Source organism: Urocampus carinirostris, chromosome 6, assembly GCF_059441175.1.
Source record: "Urocampus carinirostris isolate Australia breed hairy pipefish chromosome 6, RoL_Ucar_1.0, whole genome shotgun sequence".
Lineage (NCBI taxonomy): Eukaryota > Metazoa > Chordata > Actinopteri > Syngnathiformes > Syngnathidae > Urocampus > Urocampus carinirostris.
Genome location: NC_142354.1, coordinates 38,796,348 through 38,815,512, shown reverse-complemented (window position 1 = coordinate 38,815,512; position 19,165 = coordinate 38,796,348). Strand labels below are relative to the sequence as shown.

At 39.7% G+C, this 19,165-nt stretch overlaps 1 protein-coding gene across 1 annotated transcript in view; it reads right to left on the bottom strand.

Moving 5' to 3' along the window:
- LOC148364764 (metabotropic glutamate receptor 4-like) overlaps positions 1-19,165 on the bottom strand; it is a 445,635-nt gene that overhangs the window by 351,581 nt on the left and 74,889 nt on the right. The window contains exon 2 of the mRNA XM_088338975.1: positions 8,418-9,362. Coding sequence (XP_088195101.1) covers positions 8,418-8,951 — 534 coding nt within the window. The 5' untranslated portion in view covers positions 8,952-9,362. The remainder of the gene's footprint in view (positions 1-8,417; positions 9,363-19,165) is intronic.

The following is a 19,165-nucleotide window of genomic DNA, read 5'->3' as shown; positions in this document are numbered from 1 at the left end:
AATCAGTCCTGACTTAATTTATGAAGTTTATGACTAAAACGTCAAAGAAAACTTGCAAGAGGTTGGGTACTTATTGAGCATGTGTTGGTCATAAAAAAAGCTCATCTGCTTGTGTGGCACCAAATGATCATTCAGCCAATTTTATTGAGCAATCAGCATAAGTACGCACTTTGATTTCCCTCAGCGAGAGTTTTGGGGGAGATGAAAAAGTGATGATTGGTTTGACCAACGTCTAAGTTTACTTTTGGGAATTGGGCCACTTTTTTGCTCACTAAATGAGGGCAAATGAGACATCAGTTCATGGTGTACTATATATATATATATATATATATATATATATATATATATATATATATATATATATATATATATATATATATATATATATATATATATATATATATATATATATATATGTATATGTATATACACATACAGGAAACCCACGCAAGCAAGGGGAGAACATGCAATTAATAATAATAAAATAATAATAATTAAAAACATCCAAAAATATTAAAAAATAATAATAATGAAAAATATTAAATTAAAATTAGAAATTACATCTCATCTCATCTCATCAGCCGTACCTCATTAGGGTCGCGGGGGGGCTGGAGCCCATCCCAGCCATCTTCGGGCAGTGGGCAGGGGACACCCTGAACTGGTTGCCAGCCAATCGCAGGGCACACAGGGAAAAACAACTCATTTGCTCATTCACACCTAGGGACAATTTGGACCGGCCAATTCACCTGAAATGCATGTTTTTGGAACGTGGGAGGAAACTGGAGTGGCTGGAGGAAACCCACGCAAGCACGGGGAGAACATACAAACTCCGCACAGGATGTCTGGAGCTGGATTTGAACCCACGACAGGTTCCCATGACATGAACTGTGCCGCACAAGCGCTAACCACTGCGCCGCCGTGCTGCCCTAGAAATTACATCATTTTACCAAATTTTAAAAAACAAAATATTCAATTAGAATTAGTATTTGCATCATTTTACAAAATTTTAAAACACAAAGAAATGCACGTATTTGCTGAGCATCACGGGCATAAACACAAGCTGATTGGCCAGCACTCTCTCTCTCTCTCTCTCTCTCTCTCTACCCGTATTCTATATGGTGTACTGTATACAGGGGGGTATACTGTATACCTGTACACGTTTTTTTAAGCAGTTTTGAAGGGGCGCCGCTACTTCGCGGATTTTCAGTTTTTGCGGGTGGTCTTGGTCCCCATTAACTGCGATAACCGAGGGATTACTGTATATATATATATATATATATATATATATATATATATATATATATATATATATATATATATATATATATATATATATATCGTCATTATTATCATCATTAGCTGCACCGCTTATCCTCAGTAGGGTCGCGGGGGTGCTGGAGCCCATCCCAGCAATCATCGGGCAGTGGGCAGGGGACACCCCGAACTGGTTGCCAGCCAATCGCAGGGCACACGGGGACAGACAACTCGCTCGCTCATTCACACCTAGGGACAATTTGGACCGGTCGATCCACCTGAAATGCATGTCTTTGGAATGTGGGAGGAAACTGGAGTGCCCGGAGGAAACTGGAGTGCCCGGAGGAAACCCACGCAAGCACGGGGAGAACATACAAACTCCCCACAGGAAGTCCGGTAGCTGGATCTTGGTCACATCAAGTTGACATATTTCAACCTGCAGCTTGTTTTTCTCTCGCGCTTCTCTGAGTGTTGTCTCGCGGGTCACCTAATGACTCCCAACACCTCAGTTGGGTTGAGCGAGGGGGCTGGGAATCCCCTCCTCTGAATCAATCTCCCAAAAAGAGTCAGCCTCCCACTAGGGGGATATGGCTGTGGTATATATATATATATATATATATATATATATATATATATATATATATATATATATATATATATATATATATATATATATATATATATATATATATATATATATATGTATATTGTTAAGGAGTCCAATTGGCCCTCCGTTTTTCCTTCTTTATGTAAAGTAGAGCCACGCACTGAAAACAGGATCCGCCACCCACTTTGGGGTCCCAACCCACCAGTTGAGAAACACTGCTGTAGATTAAAACAAAGCATTTGTCCCGATTGTAATCCTCCATGCCCTTGCCCCTTTGTTTGATGCGTTCGGTATGTATTTATTCTCCTGACACTCTTGAACACACCCCATACTGACACACAACGATTAAATCAGCAGCTCATCTGTCATAAATGACAGCTAAATTGAGATAAAGCGCCACCGACTGCCGCTGAAATCATTTGCATCTAGGAAAAAAAGTCAGGAAAGAGTCAGAGAAGTAGAATTTGATTTCTAACGATGGGAAGGAAGCACAGTCGGAGGTGACATTTCCAGGATCTTGTGATAAACCGCTGGCAGAGATCAGGAAGTGTAGGGAAACCCTCTTCGATTTACCCTAGTGAAAATGATGTTTTGGCTTTTTTTTTTCTTGCCGTGAGTACAGAAAAAGACGACGGGTAGGGTATGAATTCCTTTAAAGTCAGAAGAAAACGATTTTGTTCGAAGCCATTACTTGCATGCTCCGTATGATTTCAGACAACAAATAGTCCTGGAATAAGACTGGGCTGCTAAAAATGAGTTGCGGGCGATAAAAGTACAGTGTGTATTAGTATTAAAAACCATAAATCATACAACATGCAGTTTTTAAAATACTCATAGGCTTATTTCACATATGGGCTTCACCTAGAGCACAGGTGTCCAACAGGCGGCCCGGGGGCCGGATCAGGCCCGCGAGACAACACTCAGAGAAGCGCAAGAGAAAAACAAGCTGCAGGTTGAAATATGTCAACTTGATGTTACCAAAGCCAGGTGTCTCGAACAAAGACAATGTACTTGTATTTATTTCTCTCCCTCACTCTCTCTCTCTCTCTCTCTTTTCCACCCCTTTTCTCCCTTTTCTTTCACTCTCTGTGTCTCTCTTTTTCTCTTCCTTTGTTGCTCTTTGTCTCTTTCTCTCACTGTGTCTTTTTAACTTCTTTTGCTCTAACTTCCTTTTTTCCTTTTCTCTCTTCTCTCTCTCTCTCTCTTCATACCCTTTGCGGTTTATTTTCTCTTTTCTCTTCTTCTGTCTTTTTATTTCTCTTTGGATTTATTTCTTCCTCTTCCTCTCTCTTCCCTCTCTCTCACGACATTTTATCTTTTGTTTCTCATGCTCTCTCTCTCTCTCTTTTTTTTCTTTGTCCCGCCCTCTCTCCTTTTCCCTACCTCTTTCTCTTATTTCTTTATCTCTCTTTTTCTTTCTTTTAAATCTACTAGTCCAGCCCCCGACAGAATGTTTGTTCTATCGTGTGGCCCCCGCGTTAGAATGAGTTTGACACCCCTGACGTGATAACCATCTTGCCTCCAAGGGTACCCTCAAAAATCTTGTGGAAGGCTGGACAAAAAAAATTGGGAAAATTTGGGTGCTTTCACCATTTAGAGTCTCCTAGGTTTTTGTTCTTCCGTGTGCTTTGTAGCACTCTTTTTGGCGGCACAAGGCAATACAGCGGCATCTAGTAATCAAATATTACACAGTGTTCTGTTCCTTGAACACTTTGCTTCCCTGATAATGCTCAGAGGTAAAGGCAGACTATTTTGATAATAGTAAGCATTGTTTGTTTTACATTATATTTATATTAGCCAAGTCAAATTTATTTGTATAGCCCTTAATCACAAAAATGTCTCAAAGGACTGCACGGGTTACAATTGCAACCTCCCCTGATCTGAAACCAGCATGCGGGCAAAGGAAAACTCAAAAGCTCAGTGTGAGAAAAAAAGAAACCTTGAGATGGAAACCCCCAGGATGACCAGGGTGGAATGGATTTAGCATTAGGTAACAGTACACATAAATAGTGAACACCAACGATGCTTTGTAATCATCTTTACAAAAGACAAATGTTTGAAAAATATAATCTTGTTTAGAACCCATTACTCTTTCGATTTGTTTTTAGTAAAATGAGAAAAAGCGTTATTAAAATGTTTTGCGCAGCACGGCGGCGCAGTGGTTAGCGCTTGTGCGGCACAGTTCATGTCATGGGAACCTGTCGTAGGTTCAAATCCAGCTCCAGACTTCCTGTGCGGAGTTTGTATGTTCTCCCCGTGCTTGCGTCCAAAAACATGCATTTCAGGTGAATTGGCTGGTCCAAATTGTCCCTAGGTGTGAATGAGCGAATGAGTTGTCTGTCCCTGTGTGCCCTGCGATTGGCTGGCAACCAGTTCAGGGTGTCCTCTGCCCACTGCCCGGAGATGGCTGGGATGGGCTTCAGCCCCCCCGTGACCCTACTGAGCATAAGCGGTGTAGCTGATGAGATGAGATGAAAATGATTTGCTTTCTTTCTAATAAGTTGATTCTTTTTTTACTATGGGACGAATGCAAACGATATTTCATTGAATGCCAGTTCCTTATTTTGAGTGTTTTTCTGACATAATTGTCACTATCGGCCAATCATGTCGCTTATTTTTCATTTCAGCACAACTTAGGGGTGATCTGTTTTTTTTTGGGGTAAATAAGAAGAATTAATAAAAAGAGGGGTCTCAAAGAAGGGATTTTAGATGGGATGTTATTCTCTTCTCTGAAAGTTTCTCTCCTGTTCTCCTTGCAAGTGCAACATCCATTGATGCCTTTTTCCATATTATGAGTGACTACTTAAGTTTAAACTTAACCTTTCATCAGTTTCCTAAAATAAATAGCTGAAATAAATCTTACAGTCAGAATAATCATTAGTAGGTTGTGTGATGAGTAAATGAGTAAATTGATATATACAAAGAGCAAATAAATGTGACATCCGCCATATCAGAAAATTTAGCTTAAACAAAAAAAAAAAATCTTGAACTTCAATAAATTATATAATAATAGTAATAATATAAATAATTTCAATATTTAAAAAAATAAGTAATAATAATAATTATTATTATTATTGTTATTATGTTCTGTTTAATTTACTTTTTTAATAGAAACTTTGATAAAAGTTTTTTATGAAACCACACCAAAATGTGTTTCTACATGGAACACATAAATTGCACTGCAAAATATTTCAATAGAATAGAATAAAATAGAATGCATCGTCATTGAAACACAGTGACTGAATTGCACAATTAAATTAAAAAGTGCTCTACTGATGGTGCAATTTACAATAAGGTAAAATACAACACTACACAATAACAAGGGTTATAGGGTGAAAATGAATCATTTAAAATTAAAATTAGAAATAAAATAATCAACTGAATTTTCCCTTGTCATTATTGCACAATCTCCGTCAAAAGTATGGGTAAAGTTGTATGTAACTTAATAATTGTGTAACTGCTGACACCATTATCTGGTGAAAAACATCATTGCAGCTCCTTCTGTTGCAAGTACAAGTATGTGAATTTTTTAGATGCTATCTAATAAACTCAGAAATTCATCTTTTCTGGGGTTTGGGTTGTCATTTGGACTGTATTTTAAACATTATGTTTCTTAATTTCCCCATTTCCATCCTGTAATTAAAAAAAAAACACAACCATGAGTGTAATATCACTCTGAAATGTTCTACTTTCATCTTTTTTAAGACCCCTCAAACTAAGCACCGCACCTTTAAACACGATAATTTTACATACTTCAAAAAAAAAAATCCACTTGAATGTTTTCAAGTGCAACATGTGACATGTTCTTTCCGTACACTATCAGATGATTTGCACGAAATCATAAAAAAGTTTACACATGGTTTGTTTGAACTTACCATATTTTCAGCACTATAGTAGAATAGAATAGAATTAGAATAGAATTTACTTTTATTGTCATTCTTTGTAGCAATGCACACAGAACAAAATGTCGATACACCTGACCCGTACAGTTAAACTATAGCGAGCCGATGCAGCCACAGCCAAACAGGGTGCAGCCATTTTAGTCATTAGGTGACCAAACCCCCCAATTCCAACCCTTAATGCTGAGCGCCGAGCCAGGAGGCAATGAGTACCAATGTTGTAAGTCTTGGGTATGACTCGGCCGAGGCTTGAACCAGCGACCTCCCAGTCTCAGAGCGGGCACCCTACCATCTAGGCTACAGAGCTTGCACCCCATATATAAGGCGCACCCCCAAAAAATAGTTTTCTCCCTTTCTTTCCCCCTCAATAGTTTTTGGTCCTATATTTTTCCATACATAAGGCGCACCGGATTATAAGGCGCTACAATGGGAACGTCGACAAAACAGTCAGATAGTTCAGTCCAACTTATTACCCCCTTAACATTCCGAAGGCTTGCAAAGAAGCAAATACGTGTCTCAGACATGTACGGAAACAGTATCTGTACGATGTCACCAATCGCTCAAATGCATCGTTCCAAATATCATTCGGAAGGTTAAAGTCTTGGGATTCAAGAAATGCCAAACATTTCTTAGTTTCCATTTTTTTTTTTGCTGGCAACTGTGTGGACAGCAAAGTAAGAATGTTATTGTGCAGGAAAACGGGGTTCTTTACTGTGCATATGACAATAAACACTTTGAATTGAATTTAGTTTCAAAATAGACTCATCACAGAAACATCAAGATCGTTCTAAAACAAGATACCGGGAAAACATAAAGCCGCATAGCTCACCTAAGTTCTCTTGCAGCCATCACTTTCAATAATGATACATAACCATGGTCTTTTTACAACCGTGAGTGTAGTAAATCCAGGAGAGTAAAATATTTACAAATACAGAATAGTAAAAAATGTTTTCTCTATGCCGTAGTGCAACCCAACGTGTGATTCACATTCATCTTTTTCGGCCAATTGCAGGCTTTGTTTCGCCCCTGTTTCGCGCGAGCCTGTAAATGATAAAAAGGATCTGCCCCCTTTACCCCCGAATAACTTTAGCCAATAGTGACTGATTCAAATGATGATTGACACATTGGTTAGGAAATGAAACGCCGGTATATAAATCCCAGGATACACCGCGGAATACTTTACCTTCGGGGGAAAATCTAGTCGGCGGCTGCTTGCCTTGGTTGCAAGACTTTGCGACTTAATATTGGTCCATATATAAGGCGCACTGTATTATAAGGCGCATGGTCAGCTTTTGAAAAAAATAAAGGCTTTTAGGTGCGCCTTATAGTGCGGAAAATACGGCACTAGGAAGTGAACAAGTTCCATGCCCCTTTTCGAGCCAAAGAAATAATGAATCATTCCCATATTCCCGGGCAGCATGGCGCTTCAAAATGCCTTGCTTGTCATGATACGTCATCGTACCCAGATTATTTTCAGAATGTTTGGTACCACACTGTAACACATAATGCCTGGATCGTGCCGGGATGTCACTAACTACATGAGGGTTCTTTTCATGAACTCCACTTTGAACGTTACTTACTAGAGCAGCTCATTGCAAGTGTTTCACCTTTTATTGCAAAGCCTCTTTAAGTCTATTCATCTGATGTGCATGGCAAAAGTGTTGTTTTCCCCCAGCACGAGCACATCTAAGCGGTCCACTTGCAAGAAAAGCAACAGCGGGTGGTAATGAAACCCACTAGTAACATATTAAGCATGCTGCTTGTGTGACAGGCAATACTTCTCACTGCTTAGCAACCAACTCCTTGCGGCCAAAGTAAGAGTGATACGATTTAGCAAGGGATACCCCGCTTGCTCCCGCAGTCTAAACTTATAAAAGCGCCCGCTGTGTTACCGCAGATATCCCTCGGACACTACAATTGCTTTTCTCTTGTTTTCTTACTTGGAATACTCATTTGTAGTGAGAGCAAACAGAAATCAAAGGGCCGCTTCTCTAACCACGGAACAGCAAACCTTGCATGAAAAGGGGGCAGGAATTGACTCTGCAAGGAACGAAAAAATCTCCAACTAGGCAAACAAAAGCATTTTAAATCAATGCAAGAAGAAATATATTCTGGTACCTTACTTTGAATTCCAATTAAACATCCCAAATACTTGCTGTGATCTTTCGTAGTTCAGATCATGATTTAAAGGTTGTCCTCATAATCCAGCGCTCACAACATTATTCCTCTATATCGGGTGTGACAAAACTACGGCCCACAGGCCATGTAGATCCTGCTAATCTTCTTAATCCGGCTCGCTGGACAAACATACTATCTGATTGAAAAACTTACTTCTAATTACAATGCTTTGGTTGGTTGGATCCAGGTTTAAGGTTAGGGTTTTGGTTGGAAATAGGGTTAATTTTTTAGTTGGGGGCTTAAAGTTTTTAGGGTTTTGCAAATTCTAGATCAGATAATAAACATTCCAAGTAAGACAATGACAATAACATTCAAAAATCATGTGCAGGGCGGTGCAGGCACAGACCCACTTGCCTCGCGTTCCTGCGCGACACCGGCCGAAGCTTATATCACTGGATCGTACCAATAAAAACACATCAACCGAACTCATTTTCTTGGACACATAAACATAGCAACAATGACAAAAACCCAAGCCTCACCTTGAAGAGTCTCAGGATGTTTGCCACCATGATGGAGACTGAGCTTGACGAGGCGCCGATGACACCCACCACCCTTTCAGGTTTGGTAATAACAGGCGCACCGCCGCCCAAACATTTGACGTCCGTGCCGTCCTTTTCAATCAGTGCCTGCACGAAGGTGAGCGACTGCTCCAAGGCGTGCGTGTCCCGGGAACACGTGTCCAGGATCCTGGCGCCAAGCGTGATGTTGGGCAGCAGGTTGTTGTCGTTGTTGATGCGGTCCAAGGCGAAGAGCATGGCTTCCAGACGGTGAATCCCCTTCTCCTTTTTCAGCTCCCCACAGGGCTTTCCCTCGTGGCCCCTGGCGTGGACCGGGAAGAGCCCGCCTAAGGAGATGTCACCGTCGATGCGGATAGAGTTCAGGTGGGTGTGACCCGGGCCTTTGGGTTTAGTGGCCAGGGCTGCCTTCAGGGAGCTGTGGAGGAGCAGGAGAAGCAGAACCATGCTGTGCCGGCTGCCTATCCCATCCACTCGGCAAGGCAGCAGACGAAACATGACTGCGGCTAATACCAGGAAAATGTCCGCCAGGTAGTTGCACAAACTGGCTAGAAGGTTAATTGCTCTCCAAGCAGCTGGCACAGAAACAGCTTCCTCTCATGTTTTCATTCACTCAGACAGTTGCTTAACGTCCGATAGAAGACCCGCTGTAATCCTGCTCTCCTCACGTCCACTCCTGTCCCTCACTCCATCGCCTAAATAGAATAGTCTATAGAGATGCCTCACTCTGAGCACGAGCAAGAACAAAAGGCGGAAGATGACCTCCTCAACTCCTTCCTCCTCTCCTCAGGATCTCGAAGACGTCTGCCAAAATCTCTCGTTTTAATCTTCGCTGTCCCTCGGGGCGACGGTTCGTTATGTGTCAAAGCCCGTGAGCCCACTTGGCCCGGCCAGCTTCACCCTGAAATCCTGCAAGATGAAAAAGAAGAAGGCAGCAGTGAGGCAGAGAAAACAAAGAGATTGTGGTGGCTTTTCATTACAAATAAAAAAAAAAGAAACACAGCCTTGGATCTGCGCTATTACAGGCAATGACACCTTTTTAATTCAGACTGAGCCGTCACGTTCTCTTTCAAGGTTGATGTTCGCATCCCACGAGCTGGCTTTTCACCTGTCAACCTTGTCAGAGGTTCGCTTATTTTCCGGCAAAACACATTCACATATTTTCTGACTGTGTCGGTATCTCATGATTCGGTTCGGGCAATTCTGATATTGTAGAAATCATATACAGATTTCTGTGAAGGCACAGTCGTGTTTAGAGAAAGCTAACACACATAAGCCAGACACATTAAAGAAAGTATTGTGCGTTTAATACTATAGGGTGCAACCAGAAGCAGTTCATTCAAAATAAAGGGTGTTATATAAGTTGTTTTCTTTGCATACACAAGCCAACCTGACTATGAGAAGCAAGTACACATATTTACAAAGGAGGACGGTATACAGAAAGTTTTCAAGGTTTTAATACAATACCTTAACTTTGAATACAGCAGTAACACAACAGAAACACCGTGGTAATAAAGCACTAAAATATGCTTCGTTAAAAAGGCCAGGTTAATGTTTGAATATTTAGAGCATCCGTTAGAGGTCAGTGAGTTTGTGGTGCTTGTTCAGGCATGTTTTTGGCCACCTATTAAAGTTTCACAAGACCCATGCAGGTCGACAAGCAGACATTTTCACACACTCCCATTTCCTATTCCATTATCTGCACCGCTTATCCTCAGTAGGGTCGCAGTGGTGCTGGAGCCCATCCCAGCTGTCTTCGCGCAATGGGCATGGGACACTCTGAACTGGTTGGCACCCAGTCGCAGGTCACACAGAGACAGACGCTCGTTCACACCTAAGGACAATTTCGAACGGCCAATTAACCTGACATGCAAGCTTTTGGCAATGTGGGAGGAAACCGGAGTGCCTGGAGGAAACCCACACAGGCATTGGGAGAACATGCAAACTCCACACAGGAAGTTTTGATCCCTTGACCTCAGAACTCTGCCGCACACAAGCTAACCACTGCCCTGCCATGCTGCCCCTCCCATTTCCCTACCAAGGTAAACTGCTTGTTGTGTTCTTTCATTAGCAGGTATGTACCTACTTTAGAACGGTTTATATATATATATATATATATATATATATATACATATATATATATATATATATATATATATATATATATATATATATATATATATATATATATATATATATATACATATAGATATATATATATATATATATATATATATATATATATATATATATATATATATATATATATATATATATATATATATACATATGCCAGAGCCATACCCCTCTAGTCATTTCTGACTTTTTTTGGGAGATTGATTTAGAGGAGGGGATTCCCAGCCCCCTCGCTGAACCCAACTGAGGTGTTGAGAGTCATTAGGTGACCAAACACCCCAATTCCAACCCCTAATGCTGAACGCCAAGCAGGGAGGCAACGAGTACCAATAGTTAAGTTTTAGGTATGACTCGGCCGAGGCTTGAACCACAACCTCCCAGTCTCGAGGCGGGCGCCATACACCCAAGGCCACCGTGCTGGTAAGAACAGTTTGTAACTTAAAATAATACTGTACTCCATTTAGTCAAATTTGTCTGAGGGGTTCTGCAGCTCTTTTTGTTTGTTTGAAATACTGTCACGTTTGCAATAATAGATCGCGTAAAACAATATACTAGCTTGATTGGAAAACATATAAGAAACTATAAAGCATGTTTCCTCTTGGTTCTTCTTCATGATTGTTTAAGGGCCATGTGAAAGCAACAGATAACTTATAATATTCAAAAATGTGCATCTCACATACCTTAGGTTCAAATAATCGAAATCCGCCCTCTTATATCCTTATTGTCTTGAATTAAAAAAATAATATTGTCTCAAATTATGTTTAATCTTGAGTTTATGAGGACATGTTTTTTGTTATTTAAATTACAAGGATACACAAAAACAAGGCATTTTTATCCCAACAACACACATTTCTGTCATGTCCAGCATGGTCGCCCCCTTGGCACCAGCTGCAGCAGATTTTCTAATTTGCGTGTGTGCTTCTTAAGGTCGGGTTTTGGGGATTGCCGGTTGCGGGTTCATTGCATTACTTTGCATTATTCTGTTCTTTTTGACTTGAGGAAACCTGTACTTGCCCATTCTGAGTAAAAGCCTGTTTTGTGAGTATTCCTAGTCTGAGTTCCTGTTTGCCTGTAAGCCTGTGTTTGTTTTTGTCCCTGAGTGTTGGACGACTTTTATTTCCTTAATGAAAGTAACTGATCGTTAACGCGAATGAGTTCACCCTTCCTGCTTCCTGCTTCCGTTCTGGTCTGGTTCCGTGACAATTTCTTAATAGTGTGTGACAAGATGTGTTAAAATCATCAGGAAATAAGAGAAATATGATGAAATGATAATCCTCATGCTTGTTCAAGGCTTTATTATTGTACAAAATTATGAAAGGGATACTCAATTCAACTGAATGGAATTACAAGATGATTGAATTTCATATTATATTCACAAGGTCATTTGTATTTTGAATACAATTAAAGTAAATCGATGCATTTGCATAAAACAATGTTAATGGTTTTGAGAAGTTGAGTTTTAGTACAGAGGAAAATAGCTTATAAGCTTGTAGCTTTGTTGTCCTCGGAACTCCCCCGCAATTTTTCGAATTACATTTGTTGTCAACTGCCTTTATTGACAATTGTCATAGGCACTGCTGCAACACCTTTCATTGATCTAGAGAAGCCTTAAGCTGTAAAATTGTTCAGACATTGCTGTAATCTCTCACCTTGCCTCCGAATGGGCCATTTGAACATTTCTTCGGTGTGTCCGTGGACTACGATTGGCAAAATCAATTATTAAATCTATAATGGGGGTCACACGTAGGTCTGAAAAGCATGTACAGCGTTTAAAGTGTTTAAAGGCCTCGCAGGCTATAACAGTCGGGAATAGGAATGGCGTTATTAGCAATGAAAAGGGACTTTAATATTGAAAAGGAATCTTCCGATTTAATAGACTTGCTGCATTAAACAAGAGGATTCTTGTTCTGAGCAAGCATGAACACAACATTATGGCATTATTTTGTTGTCTGTAAAAACCCTGCGGGCAGCATTCCGAGCTATTCATGAAATGGGTTTCGTCCTTTAAGCTTTTGAAATGTCCGCCATATGCACAAATGAGAATAAAGGACAGGAAAACTGCAATCGAGATGCCAAACCTCTGTTATTTTTATTATGAAAACACAATATCTATGTATTTATATGGTAATGGATGCAGGTCTGCTGAATTTTAAACTGCGAAGTGGTTTTGTAAAGCCTTGTCTTCTTTCTTTTCTGCTTTCCGACTTTATTGTTATTTATTTCCTCTCTTCTCTGTTAAACTGTTATTTTGCTCATGGGTAGGATCACATTGAGTTTAAAATGATAAGGAAACGAAATATAAGCCTTTAGAAGAGACTTAATACTATAATGTGACCGACAGCTCATAAAATGCTCACTTTTAACTTTCATATTTTGCTAGAAAAAACGTTTAAAAAGTAAATAATAATTACCTCCCTCATTCATAAAACATGCATATCAAAAACATGCATGTGCCGGTCCAAATTGTCCCTAGGTGTGAATGAGAAAGTTAGTTGTCTGCCCCTGGTGTGCCCTGCGACTGGCTGGCAACCAGTTCAGGGTGTCCCCTGCCCACTGCCTGGCGATGGCTGGGATGGGCTCCAGCACCCCGCGACCCTACTGAGGATAAGTGGTGCAGATATATATATATATATATATATATATATATATATATATATATATATATATATATATATATATATATATATATATATATATATATATATACAGTTCAGAGCTTCGCGGGTCTAAAGAATATACCTTATCTTCTCAATAAAAGCATTTATTGACTTGACGCCATTGAGCGCGAGCTTATGTCAACGAGGACACGGTGTGGACACTCTTATTGTGAAGGGGAGGGGGAGCCCCTGACACAATGCTTAGTCATTGCCGCTTCGCTCACCGCCCCTCCTTCAACTCCTCCCACCTCACCCCTTTCTTATGTGACGCTCAGTTTATCAAGGAGGGAACTCGGCCACGCGACGTAAGTATATTCTCTTCTGTCACATTTCATCTCAATTTATTATACCAAAAGTGAGCAGTTGTTTGTACTACCTAAACACGGCTAATTGTGTGTGGTTTCGTGTATTTGTTATAAAAGCCGTTCGACGCCGCTAGCTAAAGTATGTTGTTATTGTCAGAAGGTAGCTCTTTCACTTTCGTTAAAATGAACACAGACCATTTTTTTAACTGTTGTTTCCCAAAACGCTTCACAAAAACTCATCAAATATCACAATTTCACTGTTTTTGTTTTCAATATGCAACCGGTAGTAATAACAAGCGAAATAAAGCGAAATAGCTGCATGTGGCTGAGAGCGGTTAATACAATCATACTGAATGGTTCGTAGTGGTTTCGCCGCAGTCCTATTCCGTGTACATCCAACATATTTTACAGTCTTTTTTTTTGTTATAACATGAATTTCACTCTCTCTCTCTCTACCCGTATTTTACTTGGTGTACTGTATACAGGGGGGTATACTGTATACCTGTATACGTGTTTTTTGAGCATTTTTGAAGGGGTGCCCATACTTCGCGTATTTTCAGTTTTCACGGGTGGTCTCGGTCCCCATTAACCGCAAAAACCGAGGGATTACTGTATATGTATATATATATATATATATATATATATATATATGATCTCAAAGTGCACACATCTTGGCATGCGCTCATTTTCATTGCCAACCCGAGGTCCCAGCCTCTGACTCACACCCACAGAGACAGCAAGGATGGATGGCCCAGTTTTCAACAAGGGAATCAATAACTCGTAAGTCAGTATTGTAATCTAAAACCAATCTTACGGGTGCTGTGCCACTTTAGTGGCTCCCCGGTCCTTGAATCCACTGGAAACAAATAGCATCTCCCAGCCGTGGGTGAAAGTATGCGTCGGATGTTACCTAATGTGAACACTGTGGTTCCTGGCTGAAAATGAAAATGGGCAATGGAGGAAAAAAAAATCTCCATGCGCCCAGTCATGGCTCCTGCCTTTGTTTACCCGCCGTGAACAGGTTAAAAGCTTGGATCAGCAAGAGGCCGAGATTCATTGAAAGCACATGAGAAGTGACAGGGTCCCGTGGATACACCCGGCTATCTACCCCGCCAAGTAGGGACAAGTCATTTTTCACGGCTGATTCACTCCAGGTGCCCTTTCACTGCTGCCGGCTTTGCTGTGTAGACAAGTGGATGAAGGAAAATACTTTTGGATGGGTAGGTGAAAAGTCCACCCCACTATTTACAAACACTCATATACCATCGACATTGCGTTTTCCCTCCTTTGGGTCAAGCAAAGATTCAGCTTTTGGATCACAAGATTCTGAGAAAAAACCTAAATAAACTACCGTAAATTCCAGACTATAAGCCGCTACATTTTTCCCTAACTTTCAACCCTGCGGCTTATTCAGTGATGCGGCCAATTTATGTAATTTTTCTAACCGCCGCTAGCGGCGCTCGAGTGTTGCTACCATTAACTGTCAAAGCTATATTATTATTATTAAAGCTGCAAAACTCTCACAGTGTACCGTCTTTCTTTGTAAATATGTGTAACCCATGTATAATATGTATTTGCAACTGTATATTTTTGTAATGTATTTATTTGTATTTATTTTAGACACTTATTCTGATATGTTTTGCACGGATGAACGAAAAATGAGGGGCGGAACAAACGCGGGGTGCCGAGTTTAAGTGGGGACCGCTAAAGGTGAGGGACAGACAAGGAAAGACGAGGGGGTAAAAAGTTGGTTAAAGAAAAAGGAGTTGCGTGAGAAAATTTGTTCATCTGATATATTTTTCCCACCCTTTTCTCTGGAAATATACACTTTTTTCCTTGGATTACTTTCAACGGGACCCGGACTCTGCAGGTCTGCATCAAACCTTAAGTACCGGTATCATTTTCCGTTCATTTTGCCGGCTGTGACTTTTGGACTGTGGACTTTAATGAAGGACATTTAGTTTTAATCGCGGGATTTGAAGTCGGGTTTGGGTTAATTTTGTGTCTGTGTTACATGTTTAAATGTGGGCGCATGCGGCTTATATACAGGTGCGCTCTATAGTCCGGAATTCACGGTAAATTTGCATGGTTTCGCCTCACATAAATGCCTGATTTATCAGCAGGAACCTGATTAACAAACTTGTTAATGTGAATCAAGTTGGTTTTTGGACACGAGCCTCTGAAACCGGCAAGACCCTACTGTGACACATATTGGTCTAGGTCAAGGGTGTCTAAACTAAAACTCAGAAGCCACTTGCAGCCTGTCATCCTTTTGTCAACGGTGGCAGCATAAAATCCTAAAAATTTGATTTGCCTTTAAAATATACGACTTATTCTTTTACTCATCGACTGCAACCCAAGTAAAAAGGGACAATTGACACCTATCGACGCCAATGTCAGTAAACGAGTTAAATATGCAATGAAGGGAAGGGAAATCTATAAATACAGTATAAATTGTATATTTGTGAAAGTTTCTGTGTGAGGACAAACATGACACAAACACTTTTAAATCTTATATTGTATTACAGTCTCCAATGACCAGTTTCATGGTTATAAAATGTAATAACTGATGTGTCTCAGGAGCCAGGAAATCAAATTACAGTGGAAATATATGGCTATGGATGCATATAATATTTGTTGGGATGTTTTATTAACTATATTGTTTGTTTGTCTGGACCATTATGCCTCTTTTGGTTTGCCGACTCCAGATCTAGCTGAAGCTTGAAGAGGAATGACTTTTCTTCCTTCTCGTGTTTATTTAGCATTCAGGTTGTGAGATAAGTAAGACAAGCACTGGAGTTGAGATATTCCATTAAGATTTTTTTTTTATTCTGAATATTCCATTACAGAAAATGAGGTACAAAACAACACTGTTTAGTACACGATTGCGCAGTCAAATGGTTGATAATGACTTTCATACGAGGAGGGTGGGCTATAACAAAAATAAAACTTTAGAGTTTATGGAAAAAAAACCTAATTCACATCATACCTAGATCACTATATAATCTGTAATCAGTGTTCAGATACCTTATGATGAAATCCACAGAACAAACTGTAAATACGCCAAAACACCGGAAGAGAACTTAAAATTGTTTGACTGGGTGAGTGGGAGGGATGGGTGGAGCTATGCAAAAAGTGCAAGCACTCCCTCCAATCTTTCGCCCTACACCGTCTGCGCCAAAGGTAAGCACATCAGGCTCCATGTTTGCAGAATGTTGTGACGTTTTTACAAAATAACTGCTTGCATCTGGTTTTAAAACCAATATGTATGGATAAAAGGGTCGAAATGAGTTTAACCGATCTTGAGTAATTGCAAGAAAGAGACAAGTTTAAAGTGGTATGTTTGTTGATTTTGGTACACGCGCTCTGGCATTATTCTCTTTTCCTAATTTTTATCAAATCATCAAAAATAAATGTGCTGAAGACTAAGCTTTTGTCTGGGGCGCGGGTTTAGCAATTTAGTAAATTTGTCTTATAATATATGTGTCAAATCTAATCGTTTTTAGTTAATTGTGTATTTCTCTGTCTTCTATGTTACAAATAATCCTGATGTGCTTGACTTATATTACAACTCGTTTTTCTGCTGTTTTGTACCGAAAGCTATGACATCGTTTGTAATTGCTATCTATGGGCGAACTTTGAACCGGAAACGTATGTGTGACGTCATTGATACTTTCTGCGCATGCGCACGTTTTGAACAAAACCGGGTTGCACCACGAGAAACACGTGAGACGCTAGGACCTTTTGTATTCGTCTACCTCACTGCGCAGTGAATAAATTCTAAAACTACATTTTGCCTCTCTTATTGATCACTTGGGGTTAACCTACGAAAATATTAACCCTAACATTTTTGATGCCGAGACCCGGATGATACGTAGTATTTTGAAGTTGAAAACGAAAAAAAAAAAAACCAATCCAGTTTACCACGTGGTCTAGAACAAAGGAAACTTTTTTTCTCGAGATCAACTTCAAACTCAGCGGCATCGTCAACGAACCAGGATGAAGTGGTCGGTAAGAGATGCATTTTAATATAAAAATTTGGAATAATTCTAAGAACGAAGCCATTTTTATAGAAAGATAAAATAGAATATGACCCAGAAGAGTGATCGTAGTGTTAGACGGGCGCCATATGTGGGCTTGAGAAGCCATTACAAACCTTAGCTAAGTAAATACCCATAAGGCATCAGAATAAAATACGAAGTATTTTAAATACTCAAACTTTTTGTTTGAGACGGAATGGATGATTGCCTCGGGACGGGAAATGTCAATGCTAACCCATGTTTGGGACGATATGGAAAAAAGAGAAAAAATAAAAATGTTAAAAAAAAAAATACGGAGGAGGGGTACAGAAACGACCCCCCACTTTTTTCCATGGTTGCTTTGTCGGGGAACAAAGGACCAGATCCCTCTGTGGTCATATAAAATAAAGTTTAAGTAAACTGCATGGCTTAATTAAAAAGTGTACACGGTTTAAAATTAAATTAATTTTTTTGTGTGGGCCCACTCTGTCTTGTCAAATGTTTTATGTTTGTTCAATGTGTAAATGTTTGTAGTCTTTCCTGTATTCTTTTTTTCTTGTTTTATGTTTGTTTGTACTGTTTTTTTTTAATCAGCCCACGTAACTGAAAAGAAAGAAAAATAGGAAAATACGAAGAAAAGTGCCGCAAACGAGAAAGCGCGCGCATTTTCAAAAGGGAAACGGAAGCGCACATTGCAACGAGAGAAACGTTATTTTTTAACAGTAAGACCGTTTAAAATATGTTGTTTTTGGGTGGAACCGATAGAACATTGCGTTAGGAATCGAAAACGTTCGTTTTTTGGGAAATCGGCGTTTGGCGCTAACGGTGTACAACATAACGCCTGCGGGCCTAAGGGGTTCCAAAAAATATTTTTTTTCGGTCCGAAATTTTTTTTGTTTTTTCAATTGGAAAACGATAAATTTAGGTGTGCTAAGTTTAGAAAACTTATGTTTGAGTTATTTTAGATGCGTTAAAAGAAGTTAATGCCAGAATAACACTTACCAAAGATACAATAACAAAAATAAAGATAGAATATTCCGGTTTTCAGTTCTAAATTAGAAAATTAAGGACTGCAAAGACGGGGGAAGTTATTGCCAAATTAATACAATAAAAAAAAAAATTTTTTTTATTCGATGAATTTTTTCTTTTTATAAAACCAGGGTTGTTGTATTTTTGTTTTTCTCTTTTTAGTTAAAGGAAGAAAATGGGTCAGACCAATAGAGATAAAAGGTGTTTTGTACAAAATTATCGAAATAGAGCGAATAATTATTTTCAATGAATATGGAGAGAAAATTCATTGAGGGGAATAAAAATGATAAAATGACTCGTAGATCAATACACGTCATTTTTATCATTTAGGCTGGTAACCTGAAAAGTGTTATGTAGGGAATGTATTGTTGGCAAAGCATGTAAGGAAGTTGTTAGATGGGGCGGCAGTGGCTCAGGAGGTAGAGGGCTCGTCTTGGGATCAAGAGATCGCAGTTCGAATCCCGGCTCCTCCGTGTTACATGTCGAAGTGTACTTGAGTAAGACACTGAACCCCTAGTACCCCCAATAAGCAGGTTAGCGCCTTTCATGGCTGCACGGCCGCTATT